Source organism: Penicillium daleae (genome assembly GCF_028827525.1).
Source record: "Penicillium daleae strain IBT 16125 chromosome Unknown utg000007l_segment0_segment0, whole genome shotgun sequence".
In the NCBI taxonomy this organism is placed as follows: domain Eukaryota; kingdom Fungi; phylum Ascomycota; class Eurotiomycetes; order Eurotiales; family Aspergillaceae; genus Penicillium; species Penicillium daleae.
In genome coordinates this window covers 3,681,026-3,703,752 of record NW_026623155.1, presented here as the reverse complement: position 1 = coordinate 3,703,752, position 22,727 = coordinate 3,681,026, and the positions used below count along the sequence as shown (strand labels likewise).

General features: G+C 52.4%; 10 protein-coding genes across 10 annotated transcripts; 5 read left to right on the top strand and 5 right to left on the bottom strand.

Moving 5' to 3' along the window:
• Positions 1-152: 152 nt before the first annotated feature.
• Positions 153-536, top strand: N7458_008524 (uncharacterized protein; the record flags this gene model as incomplete). Its single annotated transcript, XM_056911906.1, has 1 exon — positions 153-536. The coding sequence occupies one exon, from the start codon at positions 153-155 to the stop codon at positions 534-536; it is 384 nt and encodes a 127-aa protein (XP_056764732.1).
• Positions 537-2,433: 1,897 nt separating this feature from the next.
• bro1 (putative signal transduction protein BroA) lies at positions 2,434-5,550 on the bottom strand (the record flags this gene model as incomplete). Its single annotated transcript, XM_056911905.1, has 3 exons — positions 2,434-3,570; positions 3,622-5,209; positions 5,273-5,550. The coding sequence occupies 3 exons, from the start codon at positions 5,548-5,550 to the stop codon at positions 2,434-2,436; spliced, it is 3,003 nt and encodes a 1,000-aa protein (XP_056764731.1).
• Positions 5,551-6,324: 774 nt separating this feature from the next.
• Positions 6,325-8,138, bottom strand: N7458_008522 (putative mitochondrial DnaJ chaperone (Mdj1); the record flags this gene model as incomplete). Its single annotated transcript, XM_056911904.1, has 3 exons — positions 6,325-6,520; positions 6,597-7,852; positions 7,929-8,138. 3 exons carry the CDS (start codon positions 8,136-8,138, stop codon positions 6,325-6,327), a joined length of 1,662 nt encoding a protein of 553 aa, XP_056764730.1.
• Positions 8,139-8,586: 448 nt separating this feature from the next.
• Positions 8,587-12,059, top strand: N7458_008521 (endopeptidase La; the record flags this gene model as incomplete). The annotated part of the gene is made up of 3 exons (XM_056911903.1): positions 8,587-11,545; positions 11,610-11,827; positions 11,895-12,059. 3 exons carry the CDS (start codon positions 8,587-8,589, stop codon positions 12,057-12,059), a joined length of 3,342 nt encoding a protein of 1,113 aa, XP_056764729.1.
• Positions 12,060-12,868: 809 nt separating this feature from the next.
• On the bottom strand, positions 12,869-13,084 carry N7458_008520 (uncharacterized protein; the record flags this gene model as incomplete). The annotated part of the gene is made up of 1 exon (XM_056911902.1): positions 12,869-13,084. One exon carries the CDS (start codon positions 13,082-13,084, stop codon positions 12,869-12,871), a length of 216 nt encoding a protein of 71 aa, XP_056764728.1.
• A 927-nt stretch (positions 13,085-14,011) lies between these two features.
• On the top strand, positions 14,012-16,779 carry N7458_008519 (protein kinase family protein; the record flags this gene model as incomplete). The annotated part of the gene is made up of 2 exons (XM_056911901.1): positions 14,012-14,314; positions 14,350-16,779. The coding sequence occupies 2 exons, from the start codon at positions 14,012-14,014 to the stop codon at positions 16,777-16,779; spliced, it is 2,733 nt and encodes a 910-aa protein (XP_056764727.1).
• A 484-nt stretch (positions 16,780-17,263) lies between these two features.
• Positions 17,264-18,760, bottom strand: N7458_008518 (CobW family GTP-binding protein; the record flags this gene model as incomplete). The annotated part of the gene is made up of 6 exons (XM_056911900.1): positions 17,264-17,629; positions 17,695-18,205; positions 18,276-18,372; positions 18,434-18,445; positions 18,498-18,581; positions 18,634-18,760. The coding sequence occupies 6 exons, from the start codon at positions 18,758-18,760 to the stop codon at positions 17,264-17,266; spliced, it is 1,197 nt and encodes a 398-aa protein (XP_056764726.1).
• A 321-nt stretch (positions 18,761-19,081) lies between these two features.
• Positions 19,082-20,577, top strand: N7458_008517 (Mob1 family protein; the record flags this gene model as incomplete). The annotated part of the gene is made up of 2 exons (XM_056911899.1): positions 19,082-19,315; positions 19,369-20,577. The coding sequence occupies 2 exons, from the start codon at positions 19,082-19,084 to the stop codon at positions 20,575-20,577; spliced, it is 1,443 nt and encodes a 480-aa protein (XP_056764725.1).
• A 393-nt stretch (positions 20,578-20,970) lies between these two features.
• N7458_008516 (HIT family protein) lies at positions 20,971-21,606 on the top strand (the record flags this gene model as incomplete). Its single annotated transcript, XM_056911898.1, has 2 exons — positions 20,971-21,033; positions 21,103-21,606. The coding sequence occupies 2 exons, from the start codon at positions 20,971-20,973 to the stop codon at positions 21,604-21,606; spliced, it is 567 nt and encodes a 188-aa protein (XP_056764724.1).
• A 319-nt stretch (positions 21,607-21,925) lies between these two features.
• Positions 21,926-22,624, bottom strand: N7458_008515 (HD domain-containing protein; the record flags this gene model as incomplete). Its single annotated transcript, XM_056911897.1, has 2 exons — positions 21,926-22,527; positions 22,588-22,624. 2 exons carry the CDS (start codon positions 22,622-22,624, stop codon positions 21,926-21,928), a joined length of 639 nt encoding a protein of 212 aa, XP_056764723.1.
• Positions 22,625-22,727: the final 103 nt, after the last annotated feature.

Below are 22,727 nucleotides of genomic sequence, written 5' to 3'. Positions count from 1 at the left end.
CACAAGGACTGAACGCATCTCAGATCATCCGAACTCATTTGCTCTAAAACATCTCCAACAAGGCATCAACTTCTTGTCCAACCCTGCTTGCATCCTCTTGTTATTAACAAGCTTCATACCAGAGATCCACTGAATTCTACTCTACGGGCATCATGGGACCGCCAAGTGTAGAATTCATCATCGTATCATCCAATAGCCCTGAGGAGGCTGCGAGATCAGCTACAAAACAACGGAAGCTTGCCCATTCCCACGCCGCTCGCTCGGCGCACGCCAAGACAAGACGTCTCCGAACAATACAATACCAAGCCCAGAAAAATTCCAGGAAAGAAAGTGGCTTGGTCGAACAATACGATGAGCAAGTGCCCCCGAAGGCGCTGCCACAGGCCCAGCTCACCAGCTTTTTGTCGGCGAACCGGAAGGATCCCTTCGCGAGCTTTGCAATGTCATTGAATCCTATTGAAGAAATGCTATTTGACCATTGTGTGTATCACTCTATCTGGGGCCTATCGTTCGCCACTAATCTGCGAAAGATGTGACCGTGATCATCCCTCTCATGCGCTGTGATGAGCCGAACCTTGAGTTCACTGAGCGTATGACAAGAACCTGGGCACCACTCGCACGCAGCGATGCAAGCCTCCTAGACATAATATTTCTCTTATCATGTCGCCACCTATCCGCGAGTCATACGCAGTCCCACCAACAGTCAACCTTTACCCAAAGAGCATTTCACTATAAGGGTACATGCTTGAAAATACTGCGAGACGCAATCTCGAATGAGGCGCCCAGTTTTAGTGACTCCACCATTGCAAAGGCGATAATGCTGGCTTATGATGAGGTAATTTCCACCCCAAAGTTGAAGATTGTGCTTCTTTCCTGACGAGATCAGTTATTTGTGCATGATACGCAGATGCTGAAACATCATATGGAAGGAGCACTTAAGATGGTTGCTTTGAAAGGAGGGCCTGAGACACTCGGTCTGGACGGTCTGCTGGAGCATTTATTATTTAAACTCGTCTCTAAGGGGGTAAACGAGCCAGACATCCAGGTTCAGGTTCCATGGGATTTCGATTCGATGTACAGGAAATATTGAACTAAAATTTGACATAAAAGGTTTCCATGGTGTATACTTAATCCTGCATTTGACTGTGAGAGACTGCCACGATACGTTAGTTTATTCTCGTAATTTCAACTCGCTTTTTAACTAGAAATAATCAATACTCACATCTCTCAATACTTGATCATGCCTCCTACAGATCAGCATATGTCCAAACAACATGCGAAAATCAAACCCAATCTCCAGCAACAATTTATTAATCGTCAACGCGCCAAAGCGACTCAATACTCTCCCTATCCCACTTTCTCCCCTGATAACTCATCCACCTAGCAGGCCCCAGCTCTGGCCTACCATTCTGAGCCTCAAGCAGCTGAACCCCCAGAACTATCATAAAAGCATCATCCAGTATACCCAAAATATAAGCATTAGGCACAACAGGATCAACAAGATTCTCTAAATGAGCTTGTGCCGATTGAATCAGCTGGTTAGCATTCACAAGCTTTTCCGTAATGACATCGACCGTGAACTGGATCTTATCGGTAGGAAGGTTCGCAGCCAAATTAATTAGTCGCATTATTCCTGTTGAGATCTTTTCCAAGTGGTCTAACACTTTGGCACGGGAGAGAAGGGCGCCCCAGTCATCTTGAAGGAGGGCTGCACAGAGACTTTTATTCCTGCGAGGACGGAGGCTTGGTGGGCCCAGAAGAATTCGATGTGGCATGATTGAAACCCCAGAATATTCAATTGGAACATTTTGGGAAAGCTTGGCTGTATCAATGTATCGTAGCTGGTCGGGTCGAATAGGTCAGCAGGTAAATGGTAAGTGAGTAATGAGCTGAGAGCTTGATGAGACCTGGGGTTCGGAAAGAGGAATAGAAGAAACATCTTCTAATTTATATCCGAGTGTGTGGGCTATTCGTGTCTTTATTACTATCAGTTCTTTGAAAGCCATTGTTTTCAGACAAAGCATTCGATGGCGCGGCCAGAGTGAATCGCAGCATAGATCATAGGTCATTGTAGCCCTACAGTTAAGGGCCAAATCAACCAAGAGGTCTGGTATAGCTAGGGTAGGGGCTTTTCACTTTCAAAGACAGAGTTGTCACTATACTCGCATTCATCATGTACATAACAGCATGGCTTCTCCATGACGAGAGAAACAAATCTCAAAAACATTCACGAACCGTAGTAAATCAGCCCAAAAATAGCGGATGGTGTAGAACATATTCTCAAAAGGCCAAGAGACACTAGGGATGGAGTTAAGAGGGTTACGAGCTCCCATGATCAAAAAAAAAAAGAACAATGAACGCCGAGAAGCATGCCCCTACCACCCATTTTGTCCCCGCAACCGGTAGACCTTTGCTCACCAACGTACTGGATGCTCATTTCCATGCATTCAGACCTGCCCAGGGGTCACTGGCGCCAGGTTGCTGTTGTGGCTGAGACTGAGAAGGAGCCTTGTGCTGTGCGTAAGGCCTGCTCTGCGCATATCCACCAGGCCCGGCAGGGTACACTACACCAGCCGAGGGTGGGTAGTTGGTTTGTTGTGGGCGCGGAGGAGGTGGAGGAGGGATGTATCCCTGAGGAGTCATATAGTTCGGGGCCACGGCAGCAGCAGTGGGTGCCGGACTAGCACTTGAGTAGCCAGCGTACGGGGTAGGTGTTTGAGAGAAGAACTGCTGGTTCGGGGGTGGGGAAACAGGAGTCTGGTAGGGGTACGCCATGGGGTTGTACCCCTCGGAAAGCGGAGCAGCAGCGCCCTGTTGGAAATGCTGACCGGGGGCATATCCCGGGTTACCACCAATGTATTGTCCGTAGGGAGCTGGGGAGTGAGAGAGAGGGACACCCTGTTGCGGTGCGCCTGGCATGCTTGGCGGGTAACGGGGTGACATCTGCGGCGATGGCCCCGTCATCGAGTAAGATGGGGTTTGGACAGGAGGTGGCGGTGATTTGATCTTGGAGGGAGGAGCCACAGCAGAAGCGGTAGATGGTGAGGTTGATGCTGCTTTAGGTTCTGTGGAAAGACGCTCCATCAACAGGCGAAGCTTTTCCCGCTCGCGATCCTCCTGCTCAGATACGCCGCTAGCCTTGTCGCGTTCGATTTGGCTCAAAAGCTGTGCACCCTCGGACCGGCGATTGCTGATAAAAGTCTCCACATTCTTCCGCAGACTTTCCACGTTCTCGGCCATATCCTTGTAGAATGTGCGAGCTTGCATAATGCCAGATGAGAGACCATTGAAAGCCTCATACACCTTCTTATATCGAGCCATAACAGAGTTTCTCTGTTTCGAGATAGATTCATATTTGGACTGTTCAGACTGAACACGCTTGTCTTGAAGCAAGGCTGCGTATGTTTTTGTGAGCTCCTTCATCAAGGAAGACTGTCTGTGATTCGCCTGCAAGATGCGGGTTTGGTGTGGGCGGAACTTTTCGAGTTCGGTCTCGAAGAGTTGGCTCTCTTGGCCGGCGATAGACTTCTTATTCAAGATCAGAACATTCGATATGTCGTCATTACGAACCTGAGTAAGTGGGTTAGCGGTAGTCCATAAAGCGCTTGATTGCCTTTTTACCTTCTCCTTCAAGTCTTTCAAAGTTGTGGCCCGATCTTGCTTAACGAGATTCAGCTTGTTCAATATCCCTTCGACCTTTGCAATCTGTTCCGAGACAGATGCACTGCCCTCATCGTATACATCATCCAAAAGACTTCCTTCGGCAGGGCTATTCACACCGTTCTTGCCCTTGGTATGTTTAGATCCAGCCTTGATCATCGCTTTCTGGTAGAGCACATCGGCCTCATCCGTTTCTCCAGCCGACCGCATCTGATCAAAGTCTCCCTCGTATTGTCGGAATGTGGCGGACAATTGAGTATCGCTAGCACTAGCTTCACTGATGGTATCTCGGTATGTGCGAACATCTCCACGGAGCGTCGTGTTCAAGCGGCTGCTAGGCTGCTGGCTCCAGTCCGCGCCATACTTAGAGCGCATTTTCTCGCACACGCTCTCCTCCAAATCTAATTGTTTAGAGCAGTGATCCAGTTGGGCCTGTACATCTGCCTTCCGGTCCTGGAGTTCATCGAGAGCCTTATGGAACGGCTTATGGCCTGCAAGTTCTGAGCACCACCGGCGGAACTCTTCGTCCACAGTCATTTCTTGATCCATTCCACCCTTCAGGATGTTGAGACTGCCTGGAAGCTTCAGATAATCCAGACTAGCAGCCATCTCGCCATCGGCCGTGTCAACTTTCTCAGTCTCGGCGCGAATTAACTTGGCTTTCTCCTCGTCATAAAGACTGGCGGTCTCCGTGACAGAAATAGGAACGAGTTTCTGGAAAATGTCTGGTCCGATGATTCGTTGGATATCTTGTCCCTGATAAAGCTCGCTAACTGGGATAGCTTTGGCTGCGGTCAGCTTGGGAACCGCAGACAAACCAGCCTCATTAGGGACAGGTTGGTGGTAAATGAAGTCGTTGTCCTTGGTAACCGTAGCCAGCATGGCTTGCACATTTGCCAGGTTGTGCTTCACAAGCTCCACCAAGTTGGCTCCAGCCTCTACGGGCAGATTCGAAGTTGTGGAGGCGGAAGAGGGGAAGGACTTGGCCCAGGTGAGTGCAGTACTAGCCTGCTTCTCGGCCATCTGCAGACGAGCAACCGCTACACCATGCGAATTACCTTCGCTATCCGCAATCGCCTGAAAGTAGGATGCGGTGGATCCCATATGTGCGGTCTTGGCCTGTACCATGATCGACCATACTTTGTCGAACACACTCTTAGTCACGACGTCTTGCATTGTCTCGGCGGCTTGAGAATAGAGATAGGCAGCCTGGCCCGCTAGTTTCGCGAGGAACCCAGGCTTCTTGTTATCCTGTATTTGCTTCTCTAAAAACACCTCCTGAGCTTGGGCGAGAGTAATATGAATCAAGGTCTTGACGGTGTCTCGGTTCAAATCGGTCGAGGGGGCATGCAAGAAATTCTCGTTGATGTAGGTGAACATCCCCGCAGATGCCTGGAAGGAGTGATACGCCGTCTTGACACCAAGATCCTCCGCTCGATTCTGGTTTGCGGCATGGCAGGATAGGACGGCAGAGATATTGAAGATGACGGAAGCTTTCTCGTAGGCTAAGGAGTATTGGGAGGTCGGTTTGTGAGTGAATGCATCGTACCTATGGTGTAAGAAGGATTAACAGTGGGTTTTTAATAGTCATGCGACGCGGACAGCGGCGTACCATGTAAAGGAGATCTTGATGTGGTTCTCATCGACGGGGAAGCGGAGGTCCAATAGCTCCAGCTGGCCGTAGTATCGATATAGCAAGTCACGACCGGTAGCGCTATCCTTGCCGGCGCCTCTCATATCCTGTCGGAGGCGGTTGAGTGTGGCACATTCTTGGCTGTAGCGCTCGGGGTCCTCGCCATAGGTCTGGCGGATGTAATCCTTGAGGGATTGGATCCAATCGATCTCGTTGGTCTGCTTCAACGGGCAGGAGAGCATGGGGGACTGAACCATGGTCGGATCGCTGTCAGGAGCACGGCGCTCCCATCCGCTAGCGATAATGTAAAGAGGGAAGGAGGGCGCGAGGAAATGGAGGCGAGTTCAGCGGTGCTGGTGAGGGGGATCGGGATCGAGGCTGTGGGGTAAAGGGAGGGCGGGAGGTCGGGGCCTAACGGTGATCACTCGTCGGTCAATGACGTCGGTCCGAAATGTGCCCCTGCAGATATGAGGAGAGTCGGGATGGAATTGAAAGGTGAGAGAGAAGAAAGAAGAAAGGCAAGTTGGGGGGGGAGGAGATGCTGAGGGAAGGAGGGGTGAGGGTGAGGGTGAGGGTGAGTTGGGAGGGTGACAGGTGGGATGTGATCTCCAGTGACGAGCGTATTGTGATGGCCAACGCGGGCGCCAACCAACCACGCGCTGAATTTAGGCGGTGCATATTATATAGTTCCAGGGGCGCGGTACCCCCGTCTGTTCTGTATTGTACGTTTGAGTTTATATAGCTCAGACAGCTGTACGCAGAAGAATACATTCTATACATTGAAGTTGATTGGAAAGCCCTGAGAATGCAGAAGAATAGTAGAGAGCTTCATGGCTACCTAAACCAGAGAGTAAACAAGATAGTAATACAAGTGGACCTGCCCCCCCGCCCCCAAAGAATGGCAGAGGCATCCATCTCGCCGGCGCTATGACATGGTGAACAAATGAAACAGAAGGAAAAGAAAAGACCAAGGAGTAAATACAAGTCCAAGGTGGTATACAAATACACAGAGAATTACATGGCTGTTTTTTTTATGAACTTGACTTCTTCGAGTCGTCCTTGCTGGCATCGTGCTTGTCAGCATCCTTGGTATCCTTGGTATCCTTGGCATCCTTGGCCTCGGGCTGTGAAGAATCACAGTTCTTGTCCGTCAGCTTGTGCCAGACAGACTTGAGGAATCCTTCGTTCTTGTGCCCGTTGCCGGTGGACTCGGAAGACGATGGAGGGCTGGGAAATTACGAGGTCAGCATAACAGTTCACAGAGAGAAGGTATATACAGGATGTTGGGATGAAAACGACTTACCTCTCCTTGGTGAAGTTCATCGTCCGCCGAGCCGTCTTGTCACCCATCTCATCCGCAAGCACCTCCAAGATAGTCCGCTGGTTGCCGGTCAGGTACTTCGGCATGGCGACCTTGAACTCAACCTTCAGGTCACCCGTGGGGCTGAAGCGGCCACCGCGGCCACCGAGCTTCTTCATACCCATGCCAGACAAGGTGATCCGATCACCAGTACCGGTACCAGTAGCCACCTTGACCTTGACTGCGTTATCGAGGGTCGGAATCGTCACCTCACCGCCGAGCAAGGCAGTGGTGAGTGGGAGGGTGGCGGTGTACAGGATATCGGATCCGTTGCGGCTGAAGCGAGAATCGGGAGCAACTCGAATAGTGACATAGAGATCACCCCGTTGGGTTCGAGCACCGGCGGCGGCAGATGTTCCGGTAGGCGGCGCATCGCCCTCTCCGCTGACTCTCATCCGCATACCATCTTCAACACCAGCAGGAATATCCACCTTGAGGGTCTTGCGCTCCCGAACGACACCGTTTCCATGGCATCCACCACACTCCGACCCGCGGGGAACGATCATACCAATACCTCCACAGGCGTCGCATGTCGCAGCAACCTGGAATCCACCCTGCATAAAGTGAACACGGGTTCCGGAGCCGTTGCATTGCTTGCATTGGGATCGCTTCGCGCCAGACTTCAACCCATCACCCTTACAAGTTCCACACTGAGTCAGGGGCGTGATGTTGATCTCTTTAGACGTTCCCTTGGCAGCCTCCATGAATGAGATGTTATTCTGCACTTCGATATCCTCACCGACGAGAATCTGCTCCTGGAAGGGATTGCGCCGCCCCCGGGGACCTCGGCGAGCACCTCCAGCGAACGCACCAAACAGATCCTCAAAGTTAATATCCTGCGCAAAGCCTCCACCAAACGGGCCACCTCCAAACCCGCCGCCACCGAATCCACCGAAGCCGCCAGCGCCAGCGAAGGGGTTTGCACCGGCATTGGGGTCAAATCCACCATTCTGGTCGAAGGCAGCGGAGCCGAACCGATCGTAATTCTCGCGCTTCTTCGCATCGGACAACAATTCATAGGCGGATTGGGCTTCGGCAAACTTTTCCTTGGCGTTGGCATCTTTGTTGGTGTCCGGGTGGTATTTCTTGGCCATGCCGTAGTATGCCTTCTTTATGTCACTCGCGGAGGCGCCTTTGTCTACTCCGAGGACATTATACGGGTCGGCAATCGCCGAGAGGGGGGATGTGGTGTGGAATATCTGTTTAGAGAGTCAATCACTTGTAGTTTGGCGGCAAAAAAGCAGGCCATGGGAATCATCCAAACGGAATACCTACTCTAACCGACGGCGCGATGACCGATTTCTTCTTATAAACGCCCTCCCGCAGGCGTCTGGCGGGAGATTGAGAGGCCGTCGCATGATATCCTCGTTTCTGGTTCGCAGAGCAGACATTTTGACCGGCTGTCTGTTTTGAACATGTCGACGGTGCCCGCAGCAGGCGCGCGGGGAGACCCGCGGCCTTGGGGAATGCTGCGGATGGGTTCATGAGTTGTAATTTCCGAGCAGTGGTTAGTTGGATGTCGACGAGATTGAGATCGAGAGGGAAAGAGAGAGTGAAACAGAATAAAAGAGCGAAAGACGAGGGCAGAATCGGGTAAAGTCTAAAAAGTCGCAACCCCGAAGATAGCCTTTAAACCAGTCGGCTTCTCCTGTTCGCTGAAGAAGCTTCCAGGCGGCTCGGTAGACGGGTTCCACGGAGAAATAGTCGGCCCGTACTTGGATGATGAAAGATGGAGCTGCTTACAGAGCGGTGTTCCGAGGCCGGAACTTGCGTTTCCTTGCACTCCTCGTCTCTTCTCTTCTATTCTCACGACTGCATCTTCCTCGGGGCTGTGACACGGGTGCTTCGAGGTTCCATTTCATACCCGAATTCCTACCGTGCTCCATCATACCCCTACCTCCCCCCCCCGAATCACGCGACTTGATCCAGTAGCATGCTCCGCGGCCAGACGCTCCCCTGGAGAGCTGCGCTCCACCAAACACCTCGCCCTCTACTTCGTCGGCCATTCCTGATTGCACCCAGGAACACTGCGACATTCCGGTCAGCATTAACATCGACCCGACTTGCTCGTTCTCTTCCATCAGCCTCCCGCACGTTCTCGTCGAGCTCTATCCGGCGGAAAGAGAAACCCCCACCAGAGGATCAGAAAGAGGAGCAAGAACAGAAGGAAGAGGATGAATCACAGCGAAATGATAAAGAGGTAGACCGGACTCCTGAGCCTCGAAGGAAAGCTTTCGATTCGGGGAAGGCAGCGGACCAGGCAGGCTCCACGCGGAGAAAGGACCGGTCCACCGGTGATAAAGAGCAGCGCAGCTTAGAGGAGGAATCAAGGAAAGACGCCAATGCAGCGGATGGGAAGGGAGACTCTAGCCAGTCTCCATCTCCTATTCCACCGAGCAGCGGCTCGGCCGACTCAAAGCCCAGCTCGGCCAGCAGTGGTGGTAGCGGCAGCAACGATGATGGGAGCAAGAAAGGGAAGAAGGGTTCCGGAGACAAGGCTCTACAAAAGCCCGCGGTCCCGGATGTATACCCACAAGTGATGGCCATTCCCATTGCGAAGCGTCCCCTCTTCCCTGGGTTCTATAAAGCCATCACTATCCGTGACCCGAATGTTGCCGCGGCAATCCAGGATATGATGAAGCGGGGTCAGCCATATGTCGGTGCATTCCTGTTCAAGGATGACAACGCCGATGGTGATGTGATCGAGAATTTGGAAGATGTCTACAACACGGGTGTCTTCGCTCAGATCACTGCAGCCTACCCTCTTCGAGGCGAGGTTAGCGGTGTGACCGCTGTTCTATACCCCCACCGGCGTATCAAGATCTCCTCACTACTTCCGCCCACAGAAACGAAGAAAGACGCTACGACTACGGAGGAAAAGAGCAGTGAGAAGCGGGGCGATGTTGTTGCCAGCTTCGAGGAAGGAACCCCCGAAAACGCCCCTAAGGACCACTATGAGGCCACTTCTTTCCTCCGCAAGTATCCTGTCAGCTTGGTCAATGTTGAGAATTTGACGGAGGAGCCATATGATAAGAAAAACGGAATCATTCGTGCGGTGACGAGTGAGATCGTGAACGTGTGCAAGGAGATCGCCACGCTGAACCCCTTGTTCCGGGATCAGATCTCGGCGTTCTATACGGATCAGTTCCCGGGAAACCTCAGCGATGAACCGGCTAAGCTGGCTGATTTTGCCGCTGCAGTCTCCGCTGGTGAACTGCATGAGATGCAGGAGGTTCTCGAGACTATGAACATTGAGGAGCGGCTCCCCAAGGCACTCGTTGTTTTGAAGAAAGAGTTGATGAATGCACAGCTCCAATCCAAGATCACCAAGGACGTGGAGGCCAAGATCCAAAAGCGCCAGCGTGAATACTGGCTCATGGAGCAGATGAAGGGCATCAAGCGAGAGCTTGGGATCGAGTCCGACGGCAAGGATAAGCTTGTCGAGAAGTTCAAGGAGAAGGCAGAGAAGCTAGCCATGCCCGAGGCCGTTAAGAAAGTCTTTGACGAAGAGATCAACAAGCTAGCTCACTTGGAGCCCGCTGCATCAGAATTCAATGTCACGAGGAACTACCTGGACTGGTTGACTCAAATTCCTTGGGGCCAGAAGAGTGTGGAGAACTTTGGCATTAAGAATGCGGTCAGCGTTCTGGACGAGGATCACTATGGTCTAAAAGATGTCAAGGATCGTATTCTTGAGTTCATTGCTGTTGGCAAGCTCCGCGGCACAGTGGAGGGTAAGATTATTTGCCTTGTTGGCCCTCCTGGTGTGGGTAAGACCAGTATTGGCAAGTCAGTGGCGCGTGCTCTGAACAGGCAATACTACCGCTTCTCTGTGGGTGGATTGACCGATGTTGCGGAGATCAAGGGTCACCGACGAACCTATGTTGGCGCTCTTCCGGGACGCATCATTCAAGCTCTAAAGAAGTGCCAGACGGAGAACCCCTTGATCTTGATTGATGAGATCGACAAGATTGGCCGAGGCCATCAGGGTGACCCTTCTTCCGCTCTGTTGGAGTTGCTTGATCCTGAACAGAACTCATCGTTCCTCGATCACTACATGGATGTCCCTGTGGACTTGTCCAAGGTTCTCTTCGTCTGCACGGCCAATGTCACCGACACTATCCCTCGGCCTCTGCTCGACCGTATGGAGTTGATCGAACTCTCCGGCTACGTGGCCGACGAGAAGATGGCAATTGCTCAGCGATACTTGGCTCCGGCCGCGCGAGAGTTGACGGGTCTGAAAGACGTCGACGTGATTCTCCAGGAGGATGCCATTGAAGAGCTGATCAAGTCGTACTGCCGCGAGAGCGGTGTTCGTAACCTGAAGAAGCAGATTGAGAAGGTGTACCGGAAGGCAGCCTTCAGGATCGTTCAGGACCTGGGCGAGGAGGCGCTACCCGAAGAGGCTGCTTTGACCGACGAGGGCAAGGCTGCTCAAGAAGAAGCAAAGGAGCATGAGTCTGCGGATCCCGCAGAGACCCCTCTGGAACCCGAGAAGTCCACCACGGAGACCCCCCGTATTGCCATCAAGGTTCCCGAGAGCGTCCACCTCAGGATCGGCAAGGAGACCTTGAAGGATTACGTTGGACCCCCAGTCTTCACCGCCGACCGTCTGTACGACCAGTTCCCCCCTGGTGTCACCATGGGTCTGGCTTGGACTAGCATGGGCGGAGCCGCGCTGTATGTTGAATGTATCCTGGAAAATGCTCTGAAGTATTCCTCGCGGCCCGGTCTGGAGATCACCGGTAATCTGCAAACCGTCATGAAGGAATCGTCGCACATTGCCTACTCGTTCGCCAAGTCTGTCATGGCTCGAGATTTCTCTGAGAACCTCTTCTTTGAGAAGGCCAAGGTTCACCTGCACTGCCCTGAAGGTGCTGTTCCGAAGGATGGTATGTTTCAACATCTCTCCTCTGCACGGATTCAATCGTTCGAATGCTAATACGATTCTAATAGGACCCTCTGCTGGTATCACCATGGCCAGCTCTCTACTTTCATTGGCGCTGGACCACCCTCTCGACCCCACCATTGCCATGACTGGTGAACTGACTGTCACTGGTAAGGTGCTACGCATCGGCGGTCTGCGAGAGAAGACCGTCGCTGCTCGCCGAGCGGGTGCAACTAAAGTTATCTTCCCAGCTGACAATCTATCTGATTGGCTTGAGCTACCCGAGGTATGTTCAGCTTTTAACCATTCAAATCTCCTTTTCTTAGGTGACCTGCGCTAACATCTTTCTACAGAATATCAAGGAGGGCATCGAAGGCCACCCAGTGAGCTGGTACTCTGAAGTCTTCAACATTCTCTTCGCCGACCTCAACCACGATGTCGCCCGCACCATCTGGCAGAAGGCGCTCGCCAAGCCCGCCAACCAGAAGGGCGAGCGGGACGGGGAGGATGACGAGTGAAATGTGTGACTTGGAATTGATTGTCATGTCCGGGACTGGTACCCTGTGGTATATATATACACGCCTTTATTGTTGTGCGATGCGAGTTGTGATTCTCCCCCCTGTATAGTTGCGTGATCTTCCGGGATGTACATTGTACATGGCGTCTTTTCTCAGTGTCCTTCTTGACACGGAATGCATGGATTGGAGGCGTTGGCGACTAGATGTTTTGCTTTCTTCTATGTATGGACCCCAAAAGAAAAGGAAACAGCACTCCACTCTTTGAATTGAATCGAAAGGATGATTGGTGGATGCTCCTGTTGGGGTGATCTAGCATTGTCTTCCTCTTTTTTCTGTCTTTTGTATACTTCCTCTTGGCGAGTCAATCGCTCGAAGTCAGCAGGCGCGCTGCGTAGTTATATTGTGGGTCATGACTACCTGTAGTAGTGAGAGTAGATCGGCAGTATGAACTAGGTATTTAGTGTACCGAAGATGCTTTAGCCACTGCATTGAACTCTCGGGGGCTGATGTGAAGAGCATCCACTCTCCAGGCTTCTAGGGGCTGGGTTTAGTCCTCTTCCAATATCTATGGTTTCAGATCCTTCGTTAGGAAGTAACCTTGGAATGGGAGAATTAATAGGAATCAAAAGGTCCATTGTACCTCGAATGGTCGTGTCCAACCTTGAGTCTGATGCCTATATAGTACGTCAAGAGCTATCTAATCTTCCGACCAGCATACTATGACTTCTATATCAAGCTCGACTCAGTTGGGCTGTATCTCGTAGTGACTCGCAGTTTCTCTAATTTGACTCTCCTTTTCCTCTATCCAGTCATTTCGATTTTTCATTCGAGCGTGAAACAAGCGCGGAAGACGGGGAGGCGTTCAGATCAACAGGGATATCGGCCAGGCTGTGGACGGCAGTTGTAGGTGCATCCGAAGTAATCAACTCGAGCCCAACCAAACGGATAACCGCCATGCAGGCCACAATTGAGGATTCCACCGCTGCCAATCTTGAGTTGGGCAGGTTCTCGATTGAACTAGCCATGGCAATTGGCATGAATTCCCAGAGATCGTTGGCCCATCTAGCGACCCTCGTCGAAGCCTTCCAATCAGGCATGAGCTGTCAGGCCGCAACGCATCCTTTCCCAATTTTATCTGTGCGCGATGAATCATATCCTGGCGCTTTTTTTGTTTTGCGCTCTGCCTCCCTTGAAAGTTCACTTTTCCTTTGACTTGCCAGCAGGATCTGATTGATCCCCTGCAGAGGTCTTTTGCTACGGCGGTATTCGCTTTTATCGATTTCCTTTGCCTGTATGAGACATTGAAGCCTTGCAGTGGATCGACGCATCACGCCCGCCAACAACGGTTTTTTTTTCTTTTCTCGGTACTTTTTCTCCTTGGGATGACTTGACCTTGGGAGACATGGGATGAACGAGATCAAGATTGTCTGATGTTAAATCCATTTCACCCAACTCGATCACTCTCTTCTTCTTTTTCTCGTTCCTATCGTGCGCCGCCTTTTTTCCCAGGCTGGTCTTGTCACGGACCAGCCTCCCAGCCTCCGCGCCCATTGCAACCCGACGTTGTGTGACACGCCAGATTGAATCTTGAGCCGGACATACACGGAAGCTCTCATCTCTTTGAGATAGTTGGGAGGATATCTTCCAAGAAACCAGCACGAAAAAGGGGGAAATTGCTCAGTTAGAAGAGCGAACAAGGATCAGAAAGTACAGAACAAGCGAGACCACCGAAAATCTACGCCAACAAACACAAGCCAACCACCCCCCGTGCGTAGTGGGTGGCCAGTGCAGGTACAACGATCTTTTTTTTTTCTTCTCCTGGCTCTTTGCTCCCTCCTGAACCCCCACCACTAGGAGTCCGATCGAAATCGGCTCGATTCTTATGGCCATCGGCGTTCCAGCCAGCAGGGTGTTCGAGTCGTGCAAGGAACGACTGAGCGACTGCGTGCCGAATGGCCATCTCCCTTGCCAACAACTCCTATAGCCCGACGCGGCTGGGTTTCCCTTTAGACGAAAAGGGGCCTCAACAGAAGCAGAGCATGTGGCATCGTTTGGGCCTGCGACGATGGCTGGGCCGTGACGACCGAGATGCTTCGCCCGAGAGGGCCGAGAGGAGGAGGCAGGCTTCTCCCCTATCCCCCCACAACCACCACTCCCACGGCCACGGCCACCACAATCACCGCGCCGCCTCCGCCGACAATTTCCCGCGCGCTAAGCAGGATAACTTGACCCGCCGTCTCTCCCGCAAAGTCGGCGTAGGTCTCCCCGGTCAACCACATTCAAACGCCAGGTTTCCGAACATCGGGATCGCCTGGCCCCCCTGGAACCTGAACATCGTCGTGCCCTGTCCGCCGACCGCCAACCGTTGAGTGTCCAAAGGACCAGAACCCGTTCTCCACCGCCAGCCGTGGGCCCACGACTCTCCGCACCTGAGGTTCAGTGGCTCGGCCCGACGCCCGCATCCACGGTCGACGACGCCGCCGAAACAAACGATGAAAGTGATCTCCACGCCGGCTGGGAGAATCCTTCGTACCCGGACGTGACAATCACCCCCTCGGAGATCGAGACCGATCTAGAGAAAGACTCGGAAACGCAGGCGCAGGCGCCAGTGCCGGCATCGGCACCCCTGCAGGACGATCTCGAGATGGAGCTGGAGCAGCGATGGATCCTGAATCTGAGCATGCACTTTCGGGACAACTCAGGCCGGGAGAAATTCTTCGTCACCTATGCCGAAACCCCCACAAAATGGCGGCGGGTGACGATATCGATGGATTACCGCGGCGCTCCGCCTAATTCCCTGGAGCGAGACTTGGAGGAATTGCGATACCAGCGTGACAAGTGTGCCCGAATATACGAGTCGATCCGGGAATCGCTTGCCGAGATTCAATTCTACGACACCGTGACGAATCTCAAGGTGGAGACACTCGACGGCCGTCTACACGTCCATGTCACTGAAGATGTCAATGAGATTATACCTTACCCGCCCATCGCCAGTATTCGCCATCTGAGAGGCGCCCGATGCGTACCCGAGCACCTCCTACACTTTGACTCCCATCTTTCGGGATTCGTGTACAAGGTTCAGCTGGGCGGACACCCATATATCAAGAAAGAGATTCCGGGCCCCGACACGGTGGACGAGTTTCTATATGAGATCAATGCCCTCCACGCCCTCAACGGTGCACCAAACGTGATCCGGGTGGAGGGCATAGTAGTGGACGATCAGCAGGAGGTGGTCAAGGGCCTACTGATCAGCTACGCAGAGCAAGGTGCACTGGTCGATATGCTGTACGAGCAGCGTGGACAGATCTCGTTTGCCAGACGGGAGCGATGGGCCAAACAGATCGTCCACGGTCTCTGCGAAATCCACGAGTCAGGCTACGTTCAAGGTGACTTTACTCTGTCAAACATCGTGGTGGACGAGCATGATGATGCGCATATCATCGACATCAATCGAAGGGGCTGTCCCGTTGGTTGGGAGCCACCCGAGATTGCTGCAAAGATCGAGAGCAACCAGCGTATCTCCATGTACATTGGAGTCAAGACGGATCTTTACCAGCTGGGCATGACACTGTGGGCACTAGCCACGGGAGAGGATGAGCCGGAACGACAACCGCGCCCGTTGGTCCTGGGACATGACGTGGATGTGCCAGAGTACTATCGACGTCTGGTCGACATTTGCCTCAGCCCAATACCTCGACACCGATTAGGCGCAAAGGAGCTTCTCCATTTCTTCCCACCTGATCTTCTTTTACGACGACCTCGGCCTATCAGCCAAATCGCCCTACCTCATGAGACCGAGTCTGCACCTTTTATGTCAACGAGGAATGGCTTCCTTCCTCTGCCTCCAGCAGAGGCACCACACCAGTATCACCGCAAGAACTCTTACGAGCAGGAGCAGCCCAATCTACATGGTGATAATCGACCACGATCCATGCTGGCAAACAATCATGATGAAGGGAAACGATCAACCATCACCCTCGCAGAGTCAACTGGAGATGCCGAATTCGCCCCTCGTCACTCATCTGCTTCCACCCTGAATCATAATGATCCGCATGATACTACCCGGTGTTGGGATCGCAGCCAGCACACTTTCGACGATTCAATGTCCGAATCAGCACCAGATCAGAAGGTACAAAATGCCGTGCCAGTTTTCTGGGCCAACAATATGGAAAATGGAAGCGCCAATGTCGAGGGGCAGCCGCCGGCCTCGGACTCTCCCTGCCAGAACAAGTCGGCTCCTGTTCAAGATCAAGACCTCGGTGAGGCTCAGAAGTCCCTGCCCGTTCAGCCAACCTTGGAAGCTTCGCCCAAAGACGAGCATGTACCTCCACCAACTCGGAAACATGTCAGCTTCGAATCTCGGACGAAGGATTCTGACTCGACGGCCTCTCTCCTGCTCTCGGCACTGCCAATAAATCCTGCCCTCAACATCTCGAAGCGCAGATCACTTCCATCTGTACTGAAAGAAGCACAGACTCATGAAGAGGTCACCATTGGATCCGTATCCTCTCTTGCAGAGTCCCGATTGCCCATCAATCCTGCTCTCGGACTCTCTCAGCGCAGGTCACTTCCAGCCATTCCACGCAACACCCAACCACAAACACCCGCTATCGCTGCTGCCGAGTCCGAGTCCACTCGTCAAAGACTCATCACCTTCCTCGCAGAATCCCAACTCCCCATCAATCCCGCCTTTAGGGGGAAACTCGCTAATCTCCCTTGACCGCCTTTCGACCCTCATCTCTACACTCTTTCTCGCAATGCCACCTTTCCCAGCAACCAACGCTCCGACCACGTGAACCAGAATCTTTTGAGCCCCTATCTATGTTATTTACGGGGCCCTGTGCTCGATACCCACTTCGTTTCTTTCTCGCTTGTATAGTTGCCCCTTGTCATTGTCTGGGTGTCCTTTCAGCATACCTGTTTATCAAGACATATGGCCCGATGACATATGCCGGCGAACATTGGCGTCAAAAAAGTCCTTTTACCTTCTTGCATTCTTCTGATGACTCTGATTTAATACATATTTTTTCGCGATTTTGTTCTTCTCTTTTGTTTACTTCTCGTTTCCAATGCTATCTATATTTGCGTTTCTAGCTTCTATAGGGGAGGGATTTTTCATTCTTTTCTGGCGTCGCAGGGGATTTACTTTTGATGTACTTTGATTGTTCATACCTATTTGAAAGACGATTTGAGTCCTTCTTTCTTCACCTCCCACGAACAAATGACTCGAAGCTATTCCTCCAAGGATCTACAGTCGGCCCTAACCCTCGGCCGATCAGTACGATCTTGCACTGGACGGGAGATGGCTTGTCATCGTCGGTCTGCGTAGGCTCGGAATCCCTAATTTCGAAAACATCGCGAACTGCTTGGATGATCCTACTTGAACCATCTTCAAGTCGTAAAATACCTTTTAGGCGATGAATCTCAAAATTCGTCGGGTGAGTATCAGGTGATGAATCGGCTGGCGCTGGTAGCGTTGATTCCCACAGGACAGACTGTAGCCATGAGTCGACTTGTGGCACCCTCTCCGCAGGGATTGGAGGTGTCACCACTGCAATAGTTGAAATAGCCTGTAGCGACAAGTCAACACTTCCATCCCAGATAATTAACCCAAGAACTAGATAGATAGACATACCGGATCAATATGACTATGCCCCTTCTTACTAAAATCCAAATCATCCAGATGATCATAGGCATGCAAATCCAACACAACCCCTTCAATCTGCGGCGTCCGACTATGATCCGTAACATGAATCTTAGCTACGCCATTAATAGCCGAGATCCGGTCTCGTACGGCTTCCAACTCCTCGGGCGTAACAAGATCAACCTTGTTGAGGATAATAACATCTGCATGTGAAACTTGCATATGTGCCATGGATAGCACAGGCCCGGAGCCGTGATCATGGTCCTCGCTGTGAGAGCCTGCTTGTTCTTCCGGTGCGGGCTCATCCAGTAGATGTAGGATATTCTTTGCGTCGACGAGTGTGACGATGCCGTCGAGATAGATGGAGCTGCCTAGCCCCTCGTCCATCCAGAAGACCGGGGCGATATTGCCTGGGTCTGCGAGTCCGGTGGTTTCTAGCAGGATATAGTCGAATGTACCCCTGCGTTCCATGAGGGACTCCAGGGCCATTACACCAGTGTCTCTAATTTCTTTTGTTAGTCTTCCACACTTATGTGATCAATGAGGCCTGGATCTGATTCTGGAAAGCGTACTTGACTGAGCAGCAGATGCAGCCGTTTGCGACTTCCATCCACTCGGTGACTTCCTGGCCGCCCTGGTTAACTGTCAAAGGTTTCTCAATGTCCGAGGCTATAGGTATAGGATTTTAGCTTAACGGCGTGTCATGTTTCGTGAAGAGAATCATTCTTACAGTCACCAAATTCTAAAACCAGGTTAGCATATATCCTTCATTTGGCTTCGACGTTTGAACGAACCATTCATAATCACAGCAATCTTCTTTCCATGTTCCTCCGTCAAAATATAGTTCAACAAAGTTGTTTTACCAGCTCCAAGGTATCCTGTGGAGCAAAACTTAGCTCTATAGTCCCTTGGCTTTGAGCTGGACCATACCTGTAACTAGCGTGATAGGAACTCGAAGTGTTGACTCCTCCTCTATAGGCCCAGGCTGGTCAGACGGCATCACAGAGACGTCCACCAGCTCTGGAGGCGTATCATCATCGTCTAAATTAGTAGACATGGTTGGAACATCAGATCAGATATTTGTTGTAGATCAAAAGGCCGATGCAACCCGCATGGAAACTACGCTACATGACGTTGTCGCCCAAGGCGGAGATTAGGGCTTAGGGCACGGGGTGGTCATTTGTTTGGTTGCCCCGTGAGCTTATCTGGCAGTACAACTCAAGGACAACGGGACAACAGAGTATGCTCGCAAATCCGTCGCCTCTCTGATCGACTCGTCAAGTCGCAGAGCTCCCTTCTACTTTTTTCATAGTCGCCAACTACACTCGTTTCTCCTCGCATCTTCTTTTTCCGCATATCTACCTTTCCGTCACGCGTCATGACTGCCGCGGGAGTCTCCCCGTCTAGCTCCCCGCGACTTCCCAGTCCGCCCCCATTCACGGAGGTCCAGATAGGACCTCTGTCGCCTTCGGTCGGCGAGACCTTTGGCAAAGATGCAGAGAAGCTTTTCGGAGTTGCAGGTGGCGAGGATGAAGGCCCAACGCGCCGTATCCGCCCAGGTACCAAGGCCGGCGACATGGCCTTCGGCCCGCCGCTGATTCCCCTTGCGCAGGTTCGTCTGGGCAGTAAGAAAGCTCTCGATTGACATCCCGCTGACAGTACCAGCTTGATTCCCCTTTCCAGCTCCAGGAACACCTCATGGCGCTCTATCATCATTTCACCAAGCCTGAAGGGTCCGACACGGTGATCCCAATCACTCGCCAAGTCGCAAGTCAGCTCGCAACCCCTCCGGACGGAGTTGACCGATCGCTGTGGCTCTACGAGCTATGCCGCTTCTTGACCATGAAAGTGAACAATCTTATCATCGCCTTCTTCGCCGAGAACCCGCCCTGCTCGGCGCAGACCTGCCCGGAAATGCGAGCGTCGGAATGGCAATACCTCTGCGCTGTTCACGACCCACCCAAGTCATGCTGCGCTATCGACTACTGCTGCCATACTCTCGACTGGGCTACCAACACCCTCACCTCTCCGAAGTATTTCCCCAGTCGCCTCACGTTAGGCGCCGAGGGCTCCGGCGGCCCACAGGCCAGCATGCGACACCTGACAAACATCTTCCGCCGACTCTACCGCATCTTCGCGCACGCTTGGTTCCAACATCGGGAAGTTTTCTGGACAGTGGAGGGGCATGATGGTCTCTATGTCTTCTTCAAGACGGTCTGCGACATGTTCGCTCTAATTCCGGAGGACAACTATACTATTCCCCAGGAGGCGGAGGGTCCGGATGCTGTCCAGCCCACGGCGGATGAAGCGGTTGACAACAAGCGGTTGACGATCCTACGCAAGGAGGGTGATGATCCCTTCGGTTCTAGTGCGGAGGGTATGGATCCAGCAATCAGTACCGGTGCTACTACCCGCCGCCACAAGCACAGCCCATCCACGGGATCACGAGTTAGCACGATCACGGAAAGTGCTGAGGACAACGATGACTCGCCTCAGCTGGCAGCACCTCTGCGAGAAGCTCTGCAAGAAGAGGATCAGCCTGAACCAACTGGGAATGTTCTTACTGAGGAGACAAAGGAGGTCTCTCTTGAAAGCACAGAGCCAATTCTTGCTGCGGAGACAGCTGAAGATGCTATTCCAGCTGCAGTGACATCTACAGAAACCGAGAAACCCACAGAGGAGGTCGCCACAGAGGAAAAGCTCGAAGAAGCGGAAACAGACGCACAAGACAGTCACGACGAAGTTAACCCTCCAAAGTCCGCGGATGAAGCTCCTGCGGATGATGTGACTACCTCTTCTACTGCTGAAGACAATAAAGAAGTAGAGCCAGAGTCCAATGCTGCGCCTGCAACTGAGCAGAAATCAGAGTCATAAAGACTTGCAGACCCTGATCATTTCCCATATCTTCTTGTCTTCACTAATGTCTCATTACCAAACGCCATGCTGCACTGGGCGTTGAACCATGTTATTATTATGTTTGTAATATAGCCCAGGATACCATTTATGGTCAATGCCAATGATACCCATTTTCCTGAAACTGCCATCCAAACTTGGTATGAATTAGAGAGTATCAGAGATGAATATAGGCTGCTCTGTAGATAGATATCAGATACTGTAGATCGGAGGAGCTGCCCAGCTACCCTTTGATCTGCACTGATAAGCACCTTATCTCCGCGGCGCATCTCCGCCCATCCCCGATCCTCCAACTTCCTCATCACCGCCTTCAACGAACGGCAAAATCAAGTCACTTGCAATCGTTCGATAAGGATGTCCTCAGTCAAAGGCGCTTCGGCGCCGATCTACTTTGGATCCTTCCTGGTGACTCCGCAAGTAAGTTCTCCCTGGCACTGATCCACTCGCTCGTCGAAAACATGAAAAATTAACCCAGTGTCAACACAGGTCTTCCACCAGACGCCGCTCTCCTATGCGCTCGTGAACCTGAAACCCATCCTCCCCGGCCATGTCCTCGTCTCTCCCCGCCGAGTCGTCCCCCGCGTCGCAGACCTCACCCCAGCCGAAACCAGCGACCTGTTCCTGACCGTCCGGCGCGTCGGCCGCATGGTGGAGCGTCTTTACGGCGCGACGAGCCTCAACATCGCGGTGCAGGACGGCGTCCACGCTGGCCAGAGCGTGCCACACGTCCATGCGCATATCATTCCGCGCAAGGCCGCGGATCTCGACCCTATCGATGCCGTCTACCACATGCTGGACGGAGACGAGGGAGATGTGGGCAAGGCACAGCGCGAGGCGCAAACTGGTCAGCCCGCCGAGTCTGACCGAGCCAAGAATCGCCCGCGCTTCCCCGTCGTTGACAATGAGGAGCGGAAACCTCGTACAGCAGAGGAAATGAAGGCTGAGGCAGAGATGCTGGAGCGCGAGATGGAGAAGGAGTCCTTTGACTAGGAGTAAGGGGATTCTCATTTGATCTGTCTCGTGTCGGCCACGGTGGCAATCATCTAACTCAAAACTACGTACGAAGATATGACCCATACAGAATAGGGCAAGTCTAGAAGTGTATTTGCTCAATCAATCCCGAAAATTCAATGCAGTCGTACATCATCAAACGTCTGTCTTCGTAAGGAACATATTCCCAACTCGTTCCACTCTATGGTATCTAGGGTACCCCCAAAATTATGGACCAAAACAAAAAGAAACACCCCAAAAATAAAAATACTAGTGTCGCGGGGCTCCAAAGAATCCATGTGCTCTCATCAGGGTAGAATCATGCACGCTTCGGGCGCTCGGCAACGACCTGCTGAGCCCAGACTTTGATCTCCGGTAGTTGAACGCGACTGGCGACGCGCTCGAACTCGGACAAGTCGACATTGTGAGCACGCTCGTACTCCACCATCTGGAGGAGCAGCTCCATCTTATCGATATCGTGAACGAATTGAGCCTCGAGCGTGACGTTGTCTTCATACTCCTGGAACACGCGCTTGATCTCCTGGGCAGACAACGCGCCGCCAGGGATCTTGCCCAACAGGGTCTCGGTAATATAGTCCATAACGTCAGCTTCGCGACGAGCCTTCTCGGCCTTGGTCACCTCCTTGTCCACGGGGGTAATATCGCCGACGAGCGATTCGGCCATATCGTGGATCAGGGCCATCTTGGTGCAGTGCGGGATGTTGAGTTTGGAGGCCAGTTCGGACGGGGCAAACATCGTCATGATCGACATGCGATACATGTGGTCGGAGATCGATTCGCCATTGATACCGAAGCGGCGCCAGCCTTCGCGCTTTGTGGTCTTCAGGCGCTCAAGGAGATGGAAGAAGGGAATGGGCGAAGTCGTGTTCTCCTCTGGAGGGTGGGGGAGGGTAGACAGCACTAGAGAAAGATAAGGGATCAGTCCTAGTTCATATTTTCGGAATAGCCACAGAGATTTACCTGTCTGAGGAGTCCATTGAGGAGTGTTGGATCCCATTTCTGCGGACTGTGGAGGAGAGAGAGAGAGAGAGGAGAGGGTTCGAACAAGCGCGGGGGGGCAGGTATAGATTTGGTTGAGAGAAGGGAAGGAAGATTCCAAA